The sequence below is a fragment of the Mustela erminea genome, chromosome 5 (genome assembly GCF_009829155.1).
Source record: "Mustela erminea isolate mMusErm1 chromosome 5, mMusErm1.Pri, whole genome shotgun sequence".
NCBI lineage: Eukaryota > Metazoa > Chordata > Mammalia > Carnivora > Mustelidae > Mustela > Mustela erminea.
The window spans coordinates 53,316,865-53,340,596 of record NC_045618.1 but is presented as its reverse complement, the minus strand read 5'-3'; the positions used below and the strand labels follow the sequence as shown (position 1 = coordinate 53,340,596).

The window sequence follows — 23,732 nt, the reverse complement described above, 5'->3', positions numbered from 1 at the left end:
GCCCCTTAGGAAGTTTCCTTGATGAGGGTTCCCCAAAGGATTTCCATCTTTATCGGTTTAGGCTTAAATTCCTTGGCCCAGTGTTTGCTTCATCGACAGTGGGGACAAACATTAGGGTGTTGAACATTGGATTTACTCAGGCGATTGGACCTTGAGAGCTTGTTTGGAGGTTCTAGCAGGGGAGCGCAGCTACTCGTATACCCTTGACCGAAGAACGGTCCTCTCCTCTATCGGGGAAGGTCGTCCTCTTCGATCGAGCGCGCAGCTTCGGGAGGGACGCACATGGAGCGGTGAGGGAGGAAGGGGACACCCGCCTAGCCAGCCAGATCAGCGGAATCAACCCTGGCGATCAATGGGGTGACAGATGTCGCAGCCAGAGCGCCCTCACATCCTACTCAGGCGATTGGAAGAAGAGAAGGTAACCAGACAGGGAGGGAGATGGCATTTTTTTTTTTTTTATGTGTCCTGTTTGTTCACAATTGAAACATTTTGCCTGCAATTGTTTTTGAACAGCCATGGTTTCTAACCCTATTACTCAGGCCTGATGTTTAAAGGATTCTACATTATGACAAGCTTTTAATAATCCATGACACTGCCAGATTCTCTAAAAAGTCAAATCAGGGCCTGGCAATCTTCATTAGCATTATCATATGTTAGTTGTCTTCAGAGTATTTCCTGAATTTGTTCTCCTCTTATCTGCTTTTCCAATGATTCTTTTAACCTGCCAGTAAAATCAATGTATGGCTCTTTAGTCCCTTGTATTTTTTGTATAACTGGCAGTATAATCGGTACCCAAATTAATTTTTTGCCAGGCTTGTAAGGCCACATCATATACATGGGGAAGGGCTGCAGGAGGGATGTTATGAGTTTGATAATTAGAAGTCATCCAAGCTCCTGTTCCCATGAGCATATTGTAAGTAACAGCTGCTACATTCCTCTCTGTCCTAAACTCCTGACCTTTTCATGTGCCTCCTCTGAAAGCCACATCTTCCATTGTAGAAATTCAGAAGAGGTTAATACCATTTTAGCTATTAGTTGAAAATCATAGGGAATCCAGGAGGCATTATTGCCCCAACTGGATAAATATTCATAACAATAAGGAGAAGTAGGCCCATACATGGAACATGCCTTTTTAAGTTCTCTTACAGTCTCCATCGGCATCCCATCATAAGTATTTGGCCCATTAGCCTGAAAAGTTACAGGGAAAACTAAGTGCAGCTCATGGGGGCAAGATGGTATAGAAAGACAGTATAGAAATAGAATTTTGTTTTTTAGTTTTTATTGGTTCTAATTGTAACATGCTTAAATTATCACCCAACCCAGTGTCATTTCCCTCATCCCCAAAGAGATCTGTGCTATTTCCTTGTCCTCATCCCTGGAGGAAATCGGAAGTGCCATGGCCAAAGGAGAAACATGGCATTTGTCCTTTTTGCCAGAAAGTAATTTTTTATTTTCGGTTTGAATTTGTAGGGTTGTTTCATCATCTAACTCATATGTATGCAGAGAGGCGGCTGTTTCAGCCTTAAGACCCTCTTCCTTACGTTCCCCTCTGATGAGGGAACAGGAGGCTGGCTGAGGACAAAGCAAAAGCTGGCACCCCCTCTCCACCTGCTCCCCTCGGTAATGTGTGTGGCATTCCTCAGGTGCCCCTGATGGCCGTAAGTGAGAAACAAATAGTTAACTTGCAGAAATCACAATCATACAAGACAGGTAGTTTACAAATATCCTAGAGATCTACAAACAAAGAAGTTACCTTATCAATAGCACAATTTCCAGAAGCAAATAACTCAGTTCCTCAAGCCCTAAATAAAGTTAAATTTCTTCTAAACCTAAATCTCAGTAACAAGGACACTTGATAGGAGAAATGTGAAACTTTATCTCTAGATCTCCAAGATAGTGTTGAGAATCATTCCCAAGCATATGGCCCACTGATATACATCTAAAGGGTCTCACAAGAAGACTTTTACTACTAGTAATAAATAATATTTCTCCCAACAATAGCTAGCCCCTCAAGGTCTTGGAGACCTTGCTTCCAAAATTCCTTAGAGACTAACATCACCCCCTTTGTTCTCACCTACCCAACTCCTGTGTATATAATCAGCCACTCCTCAGGATAACAGGGCAGCAGCTCTTCCTGCCCACAGGTCCTGTCCCCATGCTTTAATAAACCACCATTTTGCACCAAAGATGTCTCAAGAATTCTTTCTTGGTCATCGGCTCTGGACCTCAGCCCACCGAACCTCACCTAGGTTCTAGAACTTCATCACCTCTAAGAATTAAAGTTACCATTTTTACCAATGCCCATGTAACCCAAAACTCCACAGGAATTTTTTCACCTTGTCCATAAGCCTTTTCTACATTATGGCATGTGCGCTCCCAAATTGTCTCTTCCAATGTTCCTTCATCAGGAAACCAAGGATTATATTTGCAAATAACATTCAGACAAATTCTTCATTGACGTCTGGATACTCAAGTGATGAGGGAGCAGGAGGCTGGCTGAGGACAAAGCAAAAGCTGGCGCCTTGCACCCCCTCTTCACCCGCTCCCCTCCATATGTGTAGCATTTCTCAGGCACCCCTGATCACCATAAAACGATAAATAGTTAACTTGCAGGGATCGCAATGCTGCAGAACAGGAATCTCCCTTGCTCTACAGATGTCCTAGAGACCTAAACAGGGAGGTTACCTTATCAATAGCACAAATTTCCAGAGGCAAATAACTCTTGGTTCCTGAAGCCCTAATATCCCCCTCCCACCATAACCTGGAGGAGACCGGAGTAGAAAGGAATGTAAATGATAGCCAGATCATAATAACCCCACCAAGAATCTCCCAATTATCTTGATGTTAATGCCTGACCTAAAGACGACATTGATCAGGCCATAAGGGCAAGGCCTCCCCCCGGCACCTTGTAGGCCCTCCCTAACATGTGAGAACTCTGTTGAAATCTCCCATCCCATCACCACCTCCCCCCCAACCGTGGGTTATATAACATGCCCACCTTCACAACCCGGGGCAGCTCTTCCTGCCCACGGGTCCTGTCCCCGTGCTTTAATAAACCACCATTTTGCACCAATGACGTCTTAAGAATTCCTTCTTTAGTCGTAGGCTCCGAACCTCCTCACCCCACCGAACCTGACTTAGGTTCTGGGACTTCATCACAAGCACTTACCCAAGATAAAGGGTGTTGTATTAATGCTAGAAAAGGCTGGGTCCACTTTGATTTTGCCCCATCATTCTCACTTAACTCCTTCTGGGAGGGTCTCAGGATCACTGTGTGACTGTTCGTGGATTTCAGATCCCTGTTTGGGCACCAGTTGTCACCTTCTCAAGGTCGGGATCCTGGTGATTGGAGCTGAAGTGTTGGGGGGACTACCAACTGATGATCAGTAGTCGCCTTTATCTCTTACAATCACTTCTTCTTGTATACCTTCCACAAGATCCGATTACAAACACGATGTAGATTTATATGTAGGGTGTGGGCTATGTGTGAAATGTGATTTGCATGAAGGCAATCAAGTGAGACAAGTGAACAGCAACGATGATCTCTTAGCTTTAAATGACAATATCTCTTAGATTTAAATGACAAGAGCAAGTTATGGATTCTCCACACTTATCAGATCTATCTAAAGGAGGACTGAAAACACTCCAGGGATCCTCCCATGTTTACTCTGGGCCTTGACCCAGGAAGACTTTTCCCCTCCATCTCCTGGAGTTTTCTCACAGGAATCAACACCACTCCAGTTGCACTGGCGAGGATCCAGGTTGTATTCCAATAGTAAAGAAAAAATACTTAATCATACAAAAATCCTTTTATTTTAGTTTCTTTGTTATACATTAAAAGAGAAGATGCAATAAATCTGACTCATATTAAAATTAGCAATAAACTTAACTTTTATAAAATAAATGCAATACACAGTCAAGTATACTTCCATTCAGATTTATGTCCAGTTCAGCCAGAGGTATAGTGGGAGATGATGAAAGTGGAGAAAAGAGATAAAGAGATGTAGATAATATTGTTTGCAGTTTTTTCCTATTAAATTTGTGCTGCAAATAAATAATTTTATTTCTTGAAAGGTTAGAAAGCTAAAAAATATAAGATAATTGGAAAAGATAAAAGAGCAGAAGGAAAGAAGTGATAGGACATATATGAAAAAAAAAAAAACAGGGAGAAAAGATGAAGAGACAGAAAATCCATGCCTACAGAGATGCTATACCACAAAGCCGCATGTGCAGATACAAAAACGGGGGCGGGGGGTGGAGTAGGAAACTAGAAGGTGGAGAAAGGAGAGATCTTTGGAAATACAGAGTCTTTTGTTTTTCTTTTTTTGTTGTTGTGGTTTCATCTAATTACAGACTTGCCAGGATCTCACTTCTCAGAATTTACCACAGTGCTTTAGAAGTAATTAAAAGTAATATGGCACTCTTAACTAATCTACAGTGGGCCTCTCCTCTCAGCTGAGAAAGCTTATTAATCTTTGGCAATTTTTAATATCAAAAGAAAGGGTTGTGTGTGTGTGTGTGTATGTGTGTGTGTGTCCATGTATGAGAGACAAGGTGAGGGGTTGTGGGAGGAAGGAAGGGAAAAAATGAAACAAGATGGGACAAGGGAAGGAGACAAACCATAAGAAACTCTTAATTTCAATTTCAGGAAACAAACTGAGGGTTGCTGGAATAGAAGTGGGTAGGAGGGTTGGGATTGTGGGGTGATGGACAGTGGGGAGGGTATGTGCTATGGGGAGTGCTGTGAATTGTGTAAGACTGATGATTCACAGACCTATACCCCTGAAACAGATAATACAGTATATGTTAATTAAAAGAAAAAAAGATGTGTGTGAGTGTGGTGTGGGTGTCCATGTATACATTTTAAGAGTTGTATCTCATGATGCCCTGAAGTAGTTTACTACACAAGGCATCCAGCAGTGACAAAAATATAAGACTAGAATTCAGAAGACAAGATTGTAGTCCTGGTTCCACTCACAATGTCTATTCTTGGGGAAAGTGTCACAGAGTCCTCAGATACTTCCCAATCAGAAACTGTGGAAAGGCATTGCTTTCTTTTACAAAAATGTTTTAAGTATCTATCATGTGGAAGGCTTATTGTATGGGCAGGTCTGCTGTTCAGCAGTGGTTCTGGTATCCAAGGGCCTTGGTGTCAGGGATTTAACATGCCAGTGAAGGGAGTCAGTCAAAAAGTAAAGAAGATAGGCTTAAAAAAAAATTTGTGGAATATAAGAAATAGCACAGAAGATGATAGGGGAAGGGAAGGAATAGAAGGAAATCTGAGAGGGAGACAAACCATGAGAGACTCTGGACTCTGGAAAACACATTGAGGGTTGTGGAAAGGGAGGTGGGTGGGAGGATGGGGTAACTGGGTGATGGGTATTAAGGAAGGCACATATTGTGATGAGCATTGGGCGTTATAGAGAACTAATAAATCATTGAAAACTACGTAAAAATCTAATTATTCTGGCTAATTGAATTTAAATTTTAAAAATGTCAGAAATGAAAGGATATAGGAGAGTGATATTTTGGAGAACAAATTCAGACAAGTAGGGTGTTATTTTAGTTAGATGTTAGAAAAGTCTTTTTTGAGGAAGTGACATTTAAGTTGAATAATTAGCTAAATCTAGCTCTGAGGAGGTCTGAGAGACGGGCATAACAGGCAATGGGAAGAGCAAATACAAAGATCATGAAGGCAAAAAAGCTGGTGCATTGAGAAACGGAAAGGAGATTGTAGTGGTGACTAAGTGATGGGCAAAAGGGAGGAAAGTATAAGATCGTGTCTGAGAGGTAGGCAGCAGTTGCACAGGATATAGCATTTAGTCATTATTTTACCTGTGTAATTACAATAGGGCTTTTGTAATCTCAAGGCCACTCTCGCTACTGCGGAGAACAGATATGAAGGACGCAAGTTGAAAAGCAAGGAGAACAGGTTGAAGATTTTGCTGTACTATCTGCAGGAGAGTTTGGGGACTTAGCTTGGGGGAAGATGAAAGAAGGAAGTAGGTAGTAGAAAAAAATAAAGAGATCTCTACTCATATTTTTAAGGTAGGGTCATTTGGATTTGCCAAAAGACATGGTATCTGAAAAGAGGAATCAGAAATAACTCAAGAATTTAGATGGGTGAATAGCATGAATAGCATTGCAATTTAGCAATATGGGAATGACTCAGACAAGATTAGTTTAATAATAGGAAAAAAACTGTTGTTTTAAACATACATTTATTTTTTGCATAAGAAATATGTTTGCATAAAAATTAAGAAAAAAAAAAAAAAGAAATAGTCTTTATCCTAAATGCAAAGGGGAATTTCTGAAGTGTCTTGTCTAAGTGGTGGTATCAACAGATTCATATTTGAAAAGGTTATTCTGCCAGGGTGAAGGTCAGATTGCATATAAGAAAGCCATTTTTAAGGCTAATAATGCAGTATTCCACATTAAAAAAAATGTTGTTCAGACTATGGTGGAAACTGACAGAAGAATTCAAAAGATGTTTTGAAGGTAAAAATTTCAAAATTCAGTGGTCGATAGGATGAGAGATAAACTAGCCTGTCCAAATGAATGGTGGTGCCAGTCAATGAAAAGGGAACATAGAAATAGGACTTGGAGTAGAGTGGATATCTAAAATACATGAAGATCTCATACCACTCAATAGCCAAACAAAACAAAACACAGTCTGATTTTACAATGAGTAGAGGCTCTGAATAGACATTTTTCCAAAGAAGACATACAGATGGCCAACAGGTACTTGAAAAGATGTTCGACATCATTCATCATCAAGGAACTTCCAATATACATGCCAACTTTTCAGATGTTGTGCCTCATTAGCCCACTAATAATGGATTATTGTCTATCTCATTTCATTAAGACCCATAGGACAATTAACAGGATACAAATTCCTCCTTAAAGTCAAGCTTCTTACTTGGTTTCTCGTCCATAACCACTCAGTCAGAACCTTTCTTTCCACAGCTTTGCTGTCAAAGTAAATGTTAAATAATCTGAGAATGCTGTGTAAAGAGTGTAGAAACTGTCATTGTAAGACTGTAATAAAACAGATTCAACTCTCAAATTAAAAAAAAGAAAAAAAAAGAAAAATATGTTTGCATAGGTACACATTTTTTTTAAAAGATTTCATTTATGTACTTGACAGAGATCACCAGTAGGCAGAGAGAGAGGGGGAAGCAGGCTCCCCGCTGAGCAGAGAGCCCGATGTGGGGCTTGATCCCAGGACCCTGCGATCATGACCTGAGCCAAAGGCAGAGGCTTAATCCACTGAGGCACCCAGGTGCCCCGATACACATGTTTTTAAAATTAAAAAAATATGTTCAATGAGAAATCTTCCCATCACAGTCATCCATGTTACATGTTACAATAACCCATGGAACAAGTGAAGAAAAGATCGATTCCTTGTGTAAGTTTCTGAAATTGTGACTGTGTAAGTAATATTTATGTACATTCTTTTTCCCTCTTTTGAACATGTATTTGAAACATATCACGTAATATCTTGTACCTTACTTTTCGCTTAAAGTATATCTTGGGGAATTTTTCATGTTGATGCTTAAAGAGTATCCTAACTCTTTATATACCTGCTTATCATTATTCAGTTCATTAATTATAACTTTGAATTTTTCCCTAATGAGGAAAATATAAGTTATTTATAATTTTTTGGCTATCCCAGTGTATTATGTAACAATTAAAGCTGAATATGTCATTTTTTGATTACATAAAGGAAAAATTAACAGAAATGTAAGTATAGGGTCAATATTAAGTGTGTGCATGCATGTACATGCTAACTTTTTCTGTAATTTACTGAGTGAATAACTTATGTACAATAAAATAAACAAACCTTCAGTATACAGTTAGTTGGGTTTTTGAGCATGTATGTACCTTCTGACTATGACAAAGGGAGATAGAGTCTACAACACATAAGAAAGTTCTTTGAGATCTTTTTCAGACAATGACATACCACAAAATAACCACTATTCTTATTTTTTTAATTTTTTTAAATTTATTTTTTATTTTCATCATAACAGTATTCATTATTTTTGCAACACTCCCAGTGCTCCATACAATCTGTGCCCTCTATAATACCCACCACCTGGTACCCCAACCTCCCACCCTCCGCCCCTTCAAAACCCTCAGATTGGTTTTCAGAGTTCATAGTCTCTCATGGTTCACCTCCCCTTCCAATTTCCCCCAACTCCCTTCTCCTCTCTATCTCCCCATGTCCTCCATGCTATTTGTTATACTCCACAAATAAGTGAAACCATATGATAATTGACTCTCTCTGCTTGACTTATTTCACTCAGCATAATCTCTTCCAGTCCTGTCCATGTTGCTACAAAAAGTTGGGTATTCGTCCTTTCTGATGGAGACATAATACTCCATAGTGTGTATGGACCACATCTTTCTTATCCATTCGTCCGTTGAAGGGCATCTTGGTTCTTTCCACAGTTAGGCGACTGTGGCCATTGCTGTTATAAACATTGGGGTACAGATGGCCCTTCTTTTCATGACATCTGTATCTTTGGGGTAAATAGCCAGAAGTGCAATGGCAGGGTCATAGGGAAGTTCTATTTTTAATTTCTTGAGGAATCTCCACACTGTTCTCCAAAGAGGCTACACCAACTTGCATTCCCACCAACAGTGGAAGAGGGTTCCCCTTTCTCCACATCCTCTCCAACACATGTTGTTTCCTGTCTTGCTAATTTTGGCCATTCTAACTGGTATAAGGTGATATTTCAATGTGGTTTTAATTTGAATCTCCCTGAGGGCTAGTGATGATGAACATTTTTTCATGTGTCTGATAACCATTTGTATCTCTTCATTGGAGAAGTGTCTGTCTATATATTCTGCCCATTTTTTGATATGATTGTCTGTTTTGTGTGTGTTAAGTTTGAGGAGTTCATTATAGATCCTGGATATCAACCTTTTGTCTGTACTGTCATTTGCAAATATCTTCCCCCATTCTGTGGGTTGCCTCCATTTGTTTTGTTGACTGTTTCTTTTGCTGTGCAGAAGCTTTTGATTTTTATGAAGTCCTGAAAGTTCATCTTCACTTTTGTTTCCTTTGCCTTTGGAGACATATCTTGAAAGAAGTTGCTGTGGCTAATATTGAAGAGATTACTGCCTATGTTCTCCTCTAGGATTCTGATGGATTCCTGTCTCACATTGAGGTCTTTTATCCATTTTGAGTTTATCTTTGTGTATGGTGTAAGAGAATGGTTGAGTTTCATTCTTCTACATATAGTTGCCCAGTTATCCCAGCACCATTTATTGAAGAGACTGTCTTTCAATAATCACCCTCAATGTGAATGGCCTAAATGCACCCATAAAATGGCACAAGCTTTCAGACTGGATAAAACGACAGGACCCATCCATATGTTGTCTGCAAGAGACCCATTTTGAACCTAAAGATACACCCAGACTGAAAGTGAAGGGATGGAGAAGCATCTTTCATGCCAATGGGCCTCAAAAGAAGGCTGAGGTAGTGGTTCTCATATCAGACAAATTAGATTTTAAACTAAAGACTGTAGTCAGAGATACAGAAGGACACTACATCATTCTTAAAGGGACTATCCACCAAGATGATCTAACAATTATAAATATCTATGCCTCCAACATGGGAGCAGCCAATTACATAAGAAAACTGTTAATCAAGATAAAAAGTCATATTGATATGAATACAGTAATCGTAGGAGATCTTAACACGCCTCTCTCAGAAATAGACAGATCATCGAAGCAGAAAATCAATAAAGAAACAAGAGCATTGAATGACACATTGGACCAGATGGACCTCATAGATATATACAGAACATTCCACCCTAAAACAACAGAATACTCATTCTTCTCAAGTGCACATGGAACCTTCTCCAGAATAGACCACATACTGGGTCACAAATCAGGACTCAACCGATACCAAAAGACTGAGATTATTCCCTGCACATTCTCAGATCACAATGCTTTGAAACTGGAGCTCAATCACAAGGAAAATTTCAGAAGGAAATCAAACACCTGGAAGCTAATGACCACCTTGCTTAAGAATGCTTGGATCAACCAGGAGATCAAAGAAGAACTGAAACAATTCATGAAAACCAATGAGAATGAAGACACTTCGATCCAAAACCTATGGGATACAGCAAAGGCGGTCCTAAGAGGGTAATACATAGCCATCCAAGCATCCCTCAAAAAAATTGTAAAATCCAGAATACACCAGCTGTCTTTACACTTTAAAGAACTGGAGAATCAACAACAAATCAAACCAGCTCCACACATAAGAAGGGAAATCATCAAGATTAGAGCTGAGATTGATGAGGTAGAAACCAGAGTTACAGTAGAATGTATCAATGAAACTAGAAGCTGGATTTTTGAAAGAATCAATAAGATCGATAAACCATTGGCCACACTAATCCAAAAGAAAAGAGAGAAAGCTCAAATACATAAAATTATGAATGAAAAGGGAGAGATCACTACGAACACCAAGGAAGTAGAAACAATCATCAGAAGTTATTATCAACAGTTATATGCCAATAAGCTAAGCAAACTAGATGAAATGGATGCATTCCTGGGAAACTATAAACTCCCAAAATTGAACCAGGAAAAAATTGACAACCTGAATAGATTGATATCTAGTAACGAGATTGAAGCGGTGATTAAAAACCTCCCAAGACAAGCAGAGAAAGACAACTATCATATGATCTCCCTGATATGAGGAAGTGGTGATGCAACATGGGTGCTTAAGTGGGTAGGAGAAGAATAAATGAAACAAGATGGGATTGGGAGGGAGACAAACCATAAGTGACTCTTAATCTCACAAAACAAACTGAGGGTTGCTGGGGGGAGGGGGTTTGGGAGAAGGGGGTGGGATTATGGACATTGGGGAGGGTATGTGCTTTGGTGAGTGCTGTGAAGTGTGTAAACCTTGTGATTCACAGACCTGTACCCCTGGGGATAAAAATATATGTTTATAAAAAAAAAAAATTAAAAAAAAAAAAAGCTTATTTTCCAACCCCCCCCCAAAAAAAAAAAAAACCTCCCAAGAAACAAGAGCCCAGGATCTGACGGATTCCCTGGGGAATTCTACCAAACTTTCAAAGAAGAAATAACACCTATTCTCCTGAAGCTGTTTCAAAAATTTGAAGCAGAAGGAAAACTTCCTGACTCTTTCTATGAAGCCAGCATTACACTATTCTTATTTTTATCAACATGGGTTAGTTTTGTATGTTTTTGAAAATAATAGAAATGATACATATTCTGTGGTCCTATTTATATGAGTTGGGTTGCTGGAACATAGGGTCAGGATATTTTTAATGCTTGAGAAAAGACCCTGCTTTCTATAGTGACTATAACATTTTACATCCCTACTGTCAATATATGAAAGAAACAAATGTTTTTTATCTTCACAACAATTTATATTTTTAGTCTTCTGAACTTAGCAGTTCAAGTTAGCATGTAGTTACATCTACTTGTAGTTTTGATCTATATATCTTTGATGAGGAATGGTAGCAAGAAACTTGTCAAATGTTTGCTACTTGGATGCCATCTTCTTTGTAGTGTCTTTTCAAACCTTTTGCTGAGAGGACTCTATTGTGCACTCTCTGTCCTTTTTAGTCCAATGTAGCTTTTGCTTTGCCAGAATTTTTCTCTTAAAAGCCTTTTGCATATCTAAGAAATAATTTTTGTGTATGCTTCATGCTCCAAAAGCCACATCTATAATTCTTTCTGAGACAGATGTTTTTCTGCTTTAAGTGTTTTTAGCTAATGTGGAAAAAACCTGTAAGATTCTTGGAGATTCTATTTTCCAGCCAAGATTCTACTAGGCACTGTCTCTGGTGTTTCTGAAGGCTTATCAAATGGACTTAGAGCCACGTCATTGATTTATTCCTTATTCTGAAGTTATTTATTTCATGAAGTTTTTTTCTGTTTGTTTTTGCCAGTGGGAGAGACTGTCCTAGGACTTCCATATTTTCTGTAAAATCTTTTGAAAACTGATATAAGAATTTCTTCTTAGGATCTCTCTGTCTTCCTGTATTTTCTCACACACAGGATTAAAATAATCATCTGGTGCCGTCAACCTTTTGTTTACAATATTCTTGAGCCATATCTTTAAGGAAATTTATATATTTTCCATATTCCATATTTATTCTGAAGACACTTCCCCAAACAAGTTACTATGATATGTGAGGCCCTTCTCTTTTCCATCCTTCAGTGTTTCTGAAGCAATGCATGAGTGACCAGTTAGATTGCTACCCACTAGAAACTATATAGGTTACACCTTTCTAAATCCTAATAATGAAAAAAAAAACCTTTCTCTAGGATGGTTTTTTTTTCTTCTTTACCTTTTTTCATTTATTAAACTTTAATAAAATGAGTTATTTTAGTTTGAAATTTTAAAAAATAACAGTATCTCAATTTTGAAGAATAAAATATCTCCATTTTACATGATGTAATAGTAAACAGTGTATCTCTTATATTCAGGTTAGCAAAGAAAGGATGACTAGGAAACAATGAGATTTCAATATTTTTAGGCAAGCCTTAGAGGTCTTGATAGTATAACACAACCTGTGACTTACAGTTTTTTTTCCTTAATCATAAATTGCTGATATTGAAAGCAGAAGAAATCAATAGCTTGGAAAAAAGAGAAAAAGAGAGGGAGAGAAGAAATCCAAAAACATTTAAAGAGGTAACAGAGGAGGCAGGTGAGTTATGTGGTAAGTTTGGTGTTTCACTGGCAGAGTTAGTGGCTAAGTTGGAGGCAGCAGTACCAGTACAGGAAGAGATGTGAGGCTGTTCTCTGATACCTATTTCCCCTAGGCTACCCTGCTTATCAGTCCTTCTACTCCAGCCATGTCCCCAGGATTCAAGCTTGCTTGCTTGCTACTTTATACCATTCCAGAAGTTTTCTTCTCTCATCTATTTTAGGTCCTGAATCTGTATGTTATTTTGAATTTAATAATACTTCATAGTTCTACAATTAAGTTTGTTCTTATCCACAATGAAAAAATTTTAAAAATATCCCTGTGTAATAGCAGTACACTGCTTTTTTTTTTTTAAACCTTTCTCTGAGAGTTCAGTGTAACTTGTTTTCAAGTAACATTTTTTTTTTTCACCAAGTATTTGTGTTTACTTTTGCCAAATGCCTGAGTGTATATCTTTAAGTAACAAGTTAAAAGAAAATTCTCACACTGGTGTGTGGGAATATACAAAGAATATTATGACAAGCCCAACCTTTGTGAAGGACCCATTTATTTTCATCTACATTCTGAATCCAATTTGGATAACAGTTTTTGCTCGCTGTCTGCTTCTCCTAGATAGGCTTTCTTCTAATACACTCTCTCTCTCTCTCTCTCTTTAATTTCTCAGAAACTGTGCACTGAACATAGCCTCCAGGTAATATCCATCCCAGTTAGGGCACAAAGCCCAAATGACAGTACTTTCCAAATTTGTAGGATCTCTAGGCAACAGTATTCTGTAGATGTTCTTACAGTGGCCACTGGTTCATTGCTGGTTTACCCTTCTGGAATAGAGCTGAAGCTTCATACTGGACCTCAAATGTGATTTATTTACCTTCTTTAAAATACTTAATTGGTTTTGGGGTGTGTGGGTGGCTCTGTCATTAAGCTTCCAACTCTCGATTTTGGCTCAGGTCATGATCTCAGGGTGATGGAATTGAGCCCTGCATTGGACCCTATGCTCAGCAGGGAGTCTGCCTGGGATTCTCGCTCTTCTCCCTCTGCCCCTCACCCCCTCAAATAAATAAATAAATAAATAAATAAAACTTTTAAAAATATTTTTTTAATGTGGTATTTTTTCTGGGTTCTATACTCTAGGAGGAAGTTAGCTAGGTGTAGAAGTGGAGGAAGTTCATTCTATGTGAAGGAAACAGCCTGGAAATAGTTCTAAATTAAGACACCTGGCACTTAGAGAATTTGAAAGAAAGTCACTGTGATGTAACATTATGAAAGAAAAAGTATATTAGAGATCAATTCCAGAGGCAGGATAGGTTTTGACAGCCAATGAAGGATATGAACCTGTGTCTTAGTGCCACAAAATAGTTTTAGCCAGGAAGGAAACATTGAGAATTGCATTTTAATGACACGACTCTGGGTGCTGGTAGAGACTGCATTCAATGGAGGAAAGAACTTATACAGTGCTTAAGTTAGAAAGCTGTTGCCTAGAGGAAACAAGAAACTTTGGTGTCTTGAATTAGGAAAGAATACTTAATATTATCATCAATACATATGGGATTCCCAATTTTGCATGCACTGCTTCTTCCTCAACACTCACAACCAAATCAGATTCAATTGATAATTAAAATAAGGATTATAAATTTACCAGAGGCAAATTTAAGGGTAGTTCATGTAAAGCACTTGGAAAGAAAAAGTTACATGATATAGTACCTAAAATCAAGAAATATGCTTCTACTTTTATTTATTGAGGTTTGAAAGGCAACTATACATATTAACGTTATTTCTTGGAGCATTTGGTTTCAAGACTACCTTTTTAGTTCTACTGAAATTGTTCTTGCATTGATTCTTTCACTATGGTATCTTAATATTCTCTTTAGCATTTTATATTCACTCTACTGTCAAATTTAATTATTTATTATTACTTTTTTGTCTCATTGGATCAAGAGATTAAAATCATATCTTTCTCATTTGTTGTTCAGATTATTTCACTTATGGTTTGTACTGGTACCTCATTTAAAGATAGTATAAATTTATGAATGTCATTAACACTTCATATCTATTAAAATTATCCCTATTAGTATTCGCCATATTTTTAAATATTTATTTCTTCACTAACAAATATATATTGAATATCTATCAAAAAGTGCTGAGTGATTTCAAAAGTCTATTTTACTGTAGGTGGGTCATTATCATTATGTATTTTAGCAGCAGTAAATGTGAATTAAAATATTTTATAATATTCTGCACAGGTTATGTTTCTGCACTGGTCACTCAAAGAGTGAAAGTGTATACTATATACAACCTATTCAACTTCTGTTAGCACAGTATTTGAATGTTTTGTTAATTATATAGTACTCAAATCTAGAAGTTCTGTGTAGAGATAACATGTTGGAACTGTAATTTTCTCATGGCCCTTTGCATTTTCTGATTTCTCAGGGTATAAATAATAGGATTCAGTAAGGGTGTGATAACAGTGTAAAATACAGCAAGGACTTTATTGCCTGCAAAACTGTTGAATGGCCAGGCATAGATAAAGATACAAGGTCCAAAGAACAGAGTGACCACAATGATGTGTGCAGACAGTGTGGACAGAGCCTTGGAGAGCCCTCCGGATGATCTTTGTTGTACAGTGATCAGGATGACAGTGTAGGAGACAAGGAGGAGGATGAAACAGATGAATGAGAGCAGCCCACTGTCAGCAATGACAAAGAATTCCAGCGTGTATGTGTCCGTACAAGCAAGCTTAATATCAAGGGGAAGGTCACAAAATATATTGTCTATGACATTGGGGCCACAGAAAGGCAAGTTTACTGTTAGTACCATCTGGCTCATGGTGTGTACAAACCCAATTGTCCATGAAAATATTACAAATCCACTCAGCAGTCTCTGGTTCATGATTGTCCTGTAGTGCAGGGGTTTGCATATGGCTACATATCTGTCAAAGGCCATGGCTATCAAAAGAGTTGCCTCAGCACCCCCAAATAAGTGCATAAAGAACATCTGGGTCATGCAGCCCCATATGGAGATGGTCTTGTGCTCATTGAGTAAGTCTGTGATCATTCTGGGTGTTGTGACAGTGGAGAGGCACATATCTAGAAAAGAGAGGTTTCCAAGGAGGAAATACATGGGAGAATGAAGGTTGGAACTAATTGTCACTATGACCATAATGAGAATATTTCCCAACACAGTAGCACTGTAGATTAAGGAGAATGTTACAAAGAAGAAAATCTGAAGTTCCCATTGTCCAGAAAATCCTAGTAAAATAAACTCAGTCACTACAGATACATTTTTAAGATCCATTTACTTGATTCAAAAAGGTTCCAGAAGTTCTTTTATACAAAGAAAATAAAGGGTGCCTGGGTGGCTCCGCTTGTTAAGTGTCTGGCTCTTGATTTCACCTCAGGTCTTGATTGCAGTTCAGGTCTTGATCTCAGGGTTGTGAGTTCAATCCCTGTGTTAGGCTCCAATTAAGGGAAAAGAAAAAAAAAAAGAATGAGAAAAAATAAAGCCACAATTAACACTGATGTTTACCTATTTCTACTTGATAGTAGTTGGTGATGTGAGAATATATAATTTTATATTTTTACCTTTTTTAAATTTCCTGCTTTTTTGTATAAATGTCAAGGATTTTATTTTATTTATTTTTACTTTTAATAATTTTATGTTATTTTTTCAGTGTTCCAAGATTCATTGGTTTTGCACCACACTCAGTGCTCCATACAATACGTTCTCTCCTTAATACCACCACCAGGCTTACTCATCCCTCACCCACCTCCCTTCCAAAACCCTCAGTTTGTTTCCCAGAGTCCACAGCCTCTCATCATTTGTCTACTCCTTCAATTTCCCCAATTCACTTTTCCTTTCCTTTTCCTAATGTCCTCCATGTTATTCCTTATGCTCCACAATTAAGTGCAACCATATGATATATAATTTCATCTCAGCATCACCATCTGTAATTTGAAATTATTTTATGGATCACATCACTTTGAAACAATATTCTTATAGATATGCAGCAATTAAAAAGTACTGATGGAGTAGAGGTTTGCTTTTCTATTGTTTTATTCAATCAAATGATTTCTTTTATCAATTGACCTTGGCTATCACTAATTTGCTCACTTAAGCTTTGCGCAGTGACAGTATCGTAGCCAATGAGGTTTATCTGAGGCGCGATTATTGCTAATTGAAAACTAATTTGCTCACTTAGAAAAATTAGGTAAATAGATATTTGCCTCTTATTATCACAATTGCTATCACCTTTTGAGATCATGTTACAACAATATTTAATGAATATAGAATTTGGAAGATTAGGTAATAGAATTGTCTTATGCTACTGAAGTCATTTATTGATCATTCAATAATTTCTAAAATAAAGAAAATGTACATGTGCATACACATACATACACACACACACAACATAGAGGCTAATTTGTACAAGGAAGAAAGTCTTTTAGTTCATTAAAAATAATTTGCTTTTTAGTTCCTGTTGTATAGTGTACTGAGAATGTCACAAAAATGGACTCATCTTTAGATCTTTATGAACTTCCTTTCTCAATTCCTGTATTACTATTGTTTACAGTGAGGAATGTATGCATTGTGTGTAAATAAATAATAAAGAAGTAAATAATGAAATGATACAACCCTAATATATGGTTTTAACATATTATACTAAAGAGTCTTTACTTGGTTTTTTAGACATTGTTCATAGGATCTAGAGTGATTAAAGGATCAATAACTATTAAGTGATTACTCTGTGTTGAATTCTGTCCTAAGTGTTTCACATACATTAATGCATTCAATGCTGATAACGATCATGAGAGGGGAATATTATTATCCTCATTTTGCATATAAGGAAACTATATTATAGAAGTCTTTAATGACACAGGAACACAGCTAACAAGGGTCAAAACTGTTATTCAAGCCTGGTCAGTCTGATCATGAATCGGGTCCATATTAATAAACATATTGCCTCCAAAATTAAATAAATATATATTTATGGTCAAGTTATCAAGTATTGATTGAATTCATATGTTCCATGTGAATTCCTTAGGAAATATGCTTCAACAGGTATATTGGAATCCTTCTATGTTACAGTTAATTACACTGTATTTTCTTTTTTTTTTTTTAAGATTTTATTTATTTATTTGACAGACAGAGATCACAAGCAGACAGAGAGAGAGAGGGGAAGCAGGCTCCAGGCTGAGCAGAGAGCCTGATGCTGGGCTTGATCCTAGGACCCTGGGATCATGACCCAAGTCAAAGGCAGAGGCTTTAACCCACTGAGCCACCCAGGTGCCCCTACACTGTATTTTCTTATACAGGATAAATCACTGCCCTGCTTCAAGAGACAATCTAGAGATACATAATTATCAGACAAAAAGTAGGAATAAACCAAATAAAAATATTTAAGTGAGTACATGTTGTATGTGACACACAGTAAGAATTTTAAAAGAATGGAAACCAATTCCAAGTGACACTTTCAGCTACAGCTTCAGGCTCACTTGTTATTGTCTTCAAAACACTTAAAAAATAAACATAATCCTCATGGTCGGTAAACAAAAGGGAGAAGTCTTAGAGCATATGTGAGGATTTATAGGCAGAAAATATTAAAGCTATGAGTAGGAGGAGTGATATATTTAGAAAAGTGACTGAATGCAAATAAGAAAGTGCATAGGAAGTTCTCTTTTATCCAATAACCTGTATCTTTCTCCTTGTCTTTATTTCTACTCAGGCCCTTATCAAAATGTCCTATCACCATTATCCAGCCTTAATTCCCTCAACTGCATTCCTATCTTAGATACTTTTTAAGAATTTTAAGAATTGGATAATGCGATTAATGAAAATTAAGATGAAAGTGATATTCTTGTCAGTCAACGTCCAGGAGTAGATAGAGTAGATATTGAATGATGACAGTGGGTCTGGAAGAGCACACAGAGGACAGCCACCAAGCACACCCTTTTCAAAGGTCTGTGTTTCATGATTATCAGGTGAGTGAGCAGGAATTTTGCTTTGGAGACCTTTGTGAAAGTAATTGTAATGATTTCATGCACTTTGGAGAAATGCAAGTCTTGATGATTCTTAGATGAAATGAATATGCCAGCTACAATTTTGAAATGAATGCATTTGCTACATAAAATTTCATGCCCCATGATATAAAGACAACAGAAAAACTTGGATATGAAATAAATACAGTTAAGCATAATGCAATTAGTATTAATAAAGCCTACATTACAGCTTTATTTCGCCTTTTCATTTTGATTTAGAAAAAGCTGGCATTCATTTATGTCAATAGCTTTCCCAACATTTGTTTCTCTTATTCCTCTCCTTCCTTTCCCAAGCAAGTTTCTAAAACTGTTTCTTTAGTTCTACACTTAATATACCTGTTCTTATATTATGAGTGAACAAAAGCAATATAAATGAAAGGAAAGAAATAATATAGTTTAGACAGAAATTCTATTAGTGAGGAAAATTTTCTTCCTCTTCAATAAGCAATTGCACATTTTTTATAATTACTTTTATTCCATTTATGATGTGCTTTTGAGGAAATTGAAGGACAAATAATTATATGTTAGATAGTTTCTTACATCTTATTTAGCAAATGAAAAGTCTAGGTCCACATAATTAAATAAATTTCCCATATCTTAGATGTAGGACCACCCTAAAGAAATGTGGTAGTAGGTGAGATGGTGTATGTGTAAGAATCTGACTAGGTACAGAAAGATGGCATGCACTGAATTTGAATCATCATCTAAATCCAAGATTACAATCCAGAGAATTCTCCATATAAATCCCCATTAAGAAAGGAACAAGCCAAGACTTGTTTTATTTAGTTGAATATGAGCATTTCTGCTCTTCCTTACATGTATATAATATATGTTACTTAATCTAAAAACAAGTGAGTCACTTAACTATAGCAAACTGAGGGTTACAAGAGGGGAGGGGGGTGGAGTTGGGTTAAATTGGTGATGAGGATTAAGGATTGCACTTGTCTTAATGAGTACCTGATGTTGTGTGGAAGTGTTGAATTGCTGAGACTTATATTACACCATATGTTAACTAACTGGAATTTGAATAAAAACATTAAAGATATATAATTGAGTAAATACTTTCTCTTTAATTGTCAGCACTTTAAGACTTTAAGAAAAAAGAAAAATTGGGGCACCTGGGTGGCTCAGTGGGTTCAGGCCTCTGCCTTCGGCTCAGGTCATGGTCCCAGGGTCCTGGGATCGAGCCCTGCATCAGGCTTTCTGCTCAGTGGGGAGCCTGCTTCCTCCTCTCTCTCTGCCTGCCTCTCTGCCTACTTGTGATCTCTGTCTGTCAAATAAATAAATAAAATCTTAAAAAAAAAAGAAAAAAGAAAAATTTCAATTTTGACTTATTTCATGTTTCTCAAAATTTATGCATACTTATGGTAAAGTACTGAAGGATCTCAAACACATTATACTAAGTAAAATAAGCAAGACTCAAAAGGCCACATGTATGATTTTATTTATGTGAAATATCTGGTGAACACAAAACTATAGAAGCAGAATGTGCATTAGTGGTCACCTTGAGCTAGGGAGTGAGTGTAAGTGGGCAGAGTTATCTTTCTGTGGTGATGAAATGATTTATAGTAAGATTGTGGTGATGGATGCATAATTATGTGAATATAATAATCATTGAAATGTATATTTAAAGTTGGTAAATTTCAGAGTATATTAATTACATTCAATGAAACTCAAACTACTACTTTTTTGTTTTATTAAGTTAAAATTATTGTTAATATCTTAGTTTCATTGTTTTAAACAGTTTTCTAGTACTATCTGGCTGCTTTTACTCAAATATATTTCACTATGAGATAGTCGACATACTGCATATCTGATCCAATTTAGGTTTAAATTTATTTTTTTTAAGATTTTATTGATTTATTTGACAGAGAGAGTGAGCACAAGCAGGGGGAGTGGGAGGCAGAAAGAGAAGGAGAAGTAAGGCCCCCCACACAGCACAATCCCAGGACCCCAGGATCAGACCTGAGCCAAAGGCAGATGCTTAACTGACTGAGCTACCCAGGTGCCCCAAGTTTAAATTTTTTAATGTCCCCTCTATGATTTATATTTTTGATTATCTTATGTATTTGGAAGCTTGTCATTTTTGTTAAAGAAGTTTGTTACTATTTTCCATACTATTTTAAGTACTCATAATTGAGATGCCTGAATTATTCACACTTTCGTTCATTCCCTTGAATATGAACATGTTGTAGGGACTTCTCCCTTTTTAAAAAAAAAATATTGATTGATTGATTGATTGATGATAGAGAGAGAGCCAGGGGGATGGAGGGGTGGTAGAATCCAAAGCAGACTCCCATGTAGCACAGAGCCCAGTGTGGGGCTTAATGTGGGGCTCAATCTCACAACCTGGAGATCCTGAGCTGAAATCAAGAGTTGAATGCTTAACTAACTTAGCCATCCAAGCACCCCAGGACTTCTCCCTATTTATTTCTTTAAGATTTTCATTTGTATTTGTGGTGTAATTGTCAGTTTTATACAGATATTTTTCTAGCTATCTAGTTCTGGTCATTAATTCTCCCTTGGCTGCTCCTTCTTTAGCTCTCATTATGATGTGCTTATTTACATGTCCTGTCAGCACCTGAAATGATTAAAAGAAAAAATTGAGTTTTTAGCTATTACATTGTTTTCAATGTAGCCTGAGTTAATAGGTTGCTCACAATTTGCTTTTCTTAATTTTTGTCATCATTTTTAATCACTAACCATCTACTGACAAGTTTTACTTGTCAGTATCATGTCAATATCATGTTGAGAGCATATATTATTTTTTTTAAGATTTTTTGTATTTATTTATTTGACAGAGATCACAAGTAGGTGGAAAGGCAGGCAGAGAGAGAGGAAGGGAAGCAGGTTCCCTGCTGAGCAGAGAGCCCGATGTGGGGCTCGATCCCAGGACCCTGGGATCATGACTTGAGCCAAATGCAGAGGCTTTAACCCACTGAGCCACCCAGGTGCCCCGAGAACATATATTTAAATCTGTATAAAAATTCCTGGCTGTATGTTACTGTGAAATAGTAATGTGATCTCCCAGTGAGAGAGAATTTGATATCTCAAAAGCCACAACGTATTCCTCCCAACAAAATTAATTAAAATACCATGTTCATTATATTAAACCTCTAATAAATTAGTTCTCTATGATGTTTCCACTTACCTGTTCTAAAGATACAATATGAAGAACAGTATGTTCTAGGGGATAATAAAAATTATAAATCAGCTTTTCACTGTCTGTGATACTGTGTATATGAATATATATACTATCTTCTACTTCTTTCATAAGCATGTGAATCACTTTGGACGCAGATGTGTTGGGGCTCTGGGAATCCATATTTCAGTGGGAGTTGTTAGGGCACTGAGGCTATTGCCCTAGCATGACCAGGAGAGAAGTTTACTCTTAATTTCTGGCCCTGCAACGTGCTGCGGTTCTCTCTGGACATTGGCTTGATCACACTGGGTGGGAGAGTGTTCATTGATTGTACTATAGGAATTCTAGACATCTTTGAATTAATGGATGATTGTTTTCTATCGTATTACTTTAAGCTATCCTCTTACCTTCCTTCTGACGACGTTTGGTAATTTTTAAATTATTAATTATAATAATAATTATTATAGTTATTAATTATTGTTATAAATAATTTCCAGGCTGAACATAACATCCTAAACATAAAAGTAGATCTCTATATGCTATAAATTAATTGACAGCGTATATTATATACAACTTACATATATTCAGGAAGTAGAAAATTTAAAAGACAAAGTTAAATAAATTATGCTAAGTAATTCAAAATTTGAAATGATACATTGATGATACAACTGTTTATGCTTATTTTAATTCAATAATTATGTGGTTTTCGAAGAATATCTATATGACACAAAATGGTTTCATAATCATTACCCCTTTTACTATAAAATATTGTCATAAATTCTTGTTCTATGAGGTATTGCTTTTATAAAATTAATCATAATTGATGATCTTGGTGTACTTTGTACACAGGCTTCAATTTTTGTTTCAGTAACTTGTCAACAAAGGTTTTTGTGAATAACTTTTGAATTGGTTGATATTGCTGTCACTTACATGCAAGTTCTTATTTAATTCCAGTCAAATTCACCACTTAACCTATGGCTTAATGTGGTTTTTGTCAAGACATCATGTTTATCATAGGAGTCATTACAGTTGATGACAGATGATTAGATATAGATGTTAAAATCATCCATACTTTTGTATAATGCAAAACTCCTTCTCATAAGACAAATCTGATTCCACCACAAATCATTTAATTTGAAATCATTAGAATGTTTTCTGTGAAATGAATGAAAACATTAGAATGTTTTCTGTGTAATTCTTGATATTGTTGCTGATAAGAAATGCATTTTATTTATTGTCTTACTGCTTGTGTAAGTCATTTTTACAGTGGCTGAAAACAGAATTATTTTCTCAGTAGAATGTGGTTTTTATCCTTTTGCTATTAGTAAGAAACATTCAAGAATATGTTCAGTAAAAAATTGAAACCCTTAATTTATTAGCTGGTGAATATTAATACTGCAAAAAATGTATAGAGCTTTATGAATTTTATATTTACTTTTTAAATGTTTTGCTTATGATCACTAGTTAATATATCCAGGTACAGTATAGATTATCAGGTTCATTGTTAATAATAATGGAAGTAAATTCATATTGTAAAATAATGTTTGTCAATAATTTGGAATGTTTTTAGCCAGCTTATTGTCAGTTCTCACGACTTTTTGTTCTTTTACTTTGTGATTAAGCTGACAGGTTCATATTATGTGTAAAATTGTCAACCCCATCATTTTATAATCATTTATGTGAGTTTTTATAACTAGAATTATCTTCAATGCAAGGCTTATTAACACAAATCTAGTTAAGCTTCTTATAAAGTTTTGGAGAACAAATCAAATTCAAATGAAATAACATAATCCTTCAGTTTTTCCTTCTCCCAATTTTGGCACACCTAAGCTGTAATATATAGCAATGTGTTCAAAGCAAATA

The 23,732-nt window shown here is 36.5% G+C and overlaps 1 protein-coding gene and 1 pseudogene across 1 annotated transcript; one reads left to right on the top strand and one right to left on the bottom strand.

Annotated features, from left to right (window-relative positions):
- Positions 1 to 15,047: 15,047 nt before the first annotated feature.
- On the bottom strand, positions 15,048 to 15,986 carry LOC116589957 (olfactory receptor 4L1-like). Its single transcript, XM_032341687.1, has one exon. It carries the CDS (start codon positions 15,984 to 15,986, stop codon positions 15,048 to 15,050), a length of 939 nt encoding a protein of 312 aa, XP_032197578.1.
- An 819-nt stretch (positions 15,987 to 16,805) lies between these two features.
- LOC116592066 lies at positions 16,806 to 16,930 on the top strand (annotated as a pseudogene).
- Positions 16,931 to 23,732: the final 6,802 nt, after the last annotated feature.

What these genes read in the sequence shown, in the direction of transcription:
- LOC116589957 (XM_032341687.1), bottom strand. Translation starts at nt 15,986, where the DNA reads ATGGATCTTAAAAATGTATCTGTAGTGACTGAGTTTATTTTACTAGGA.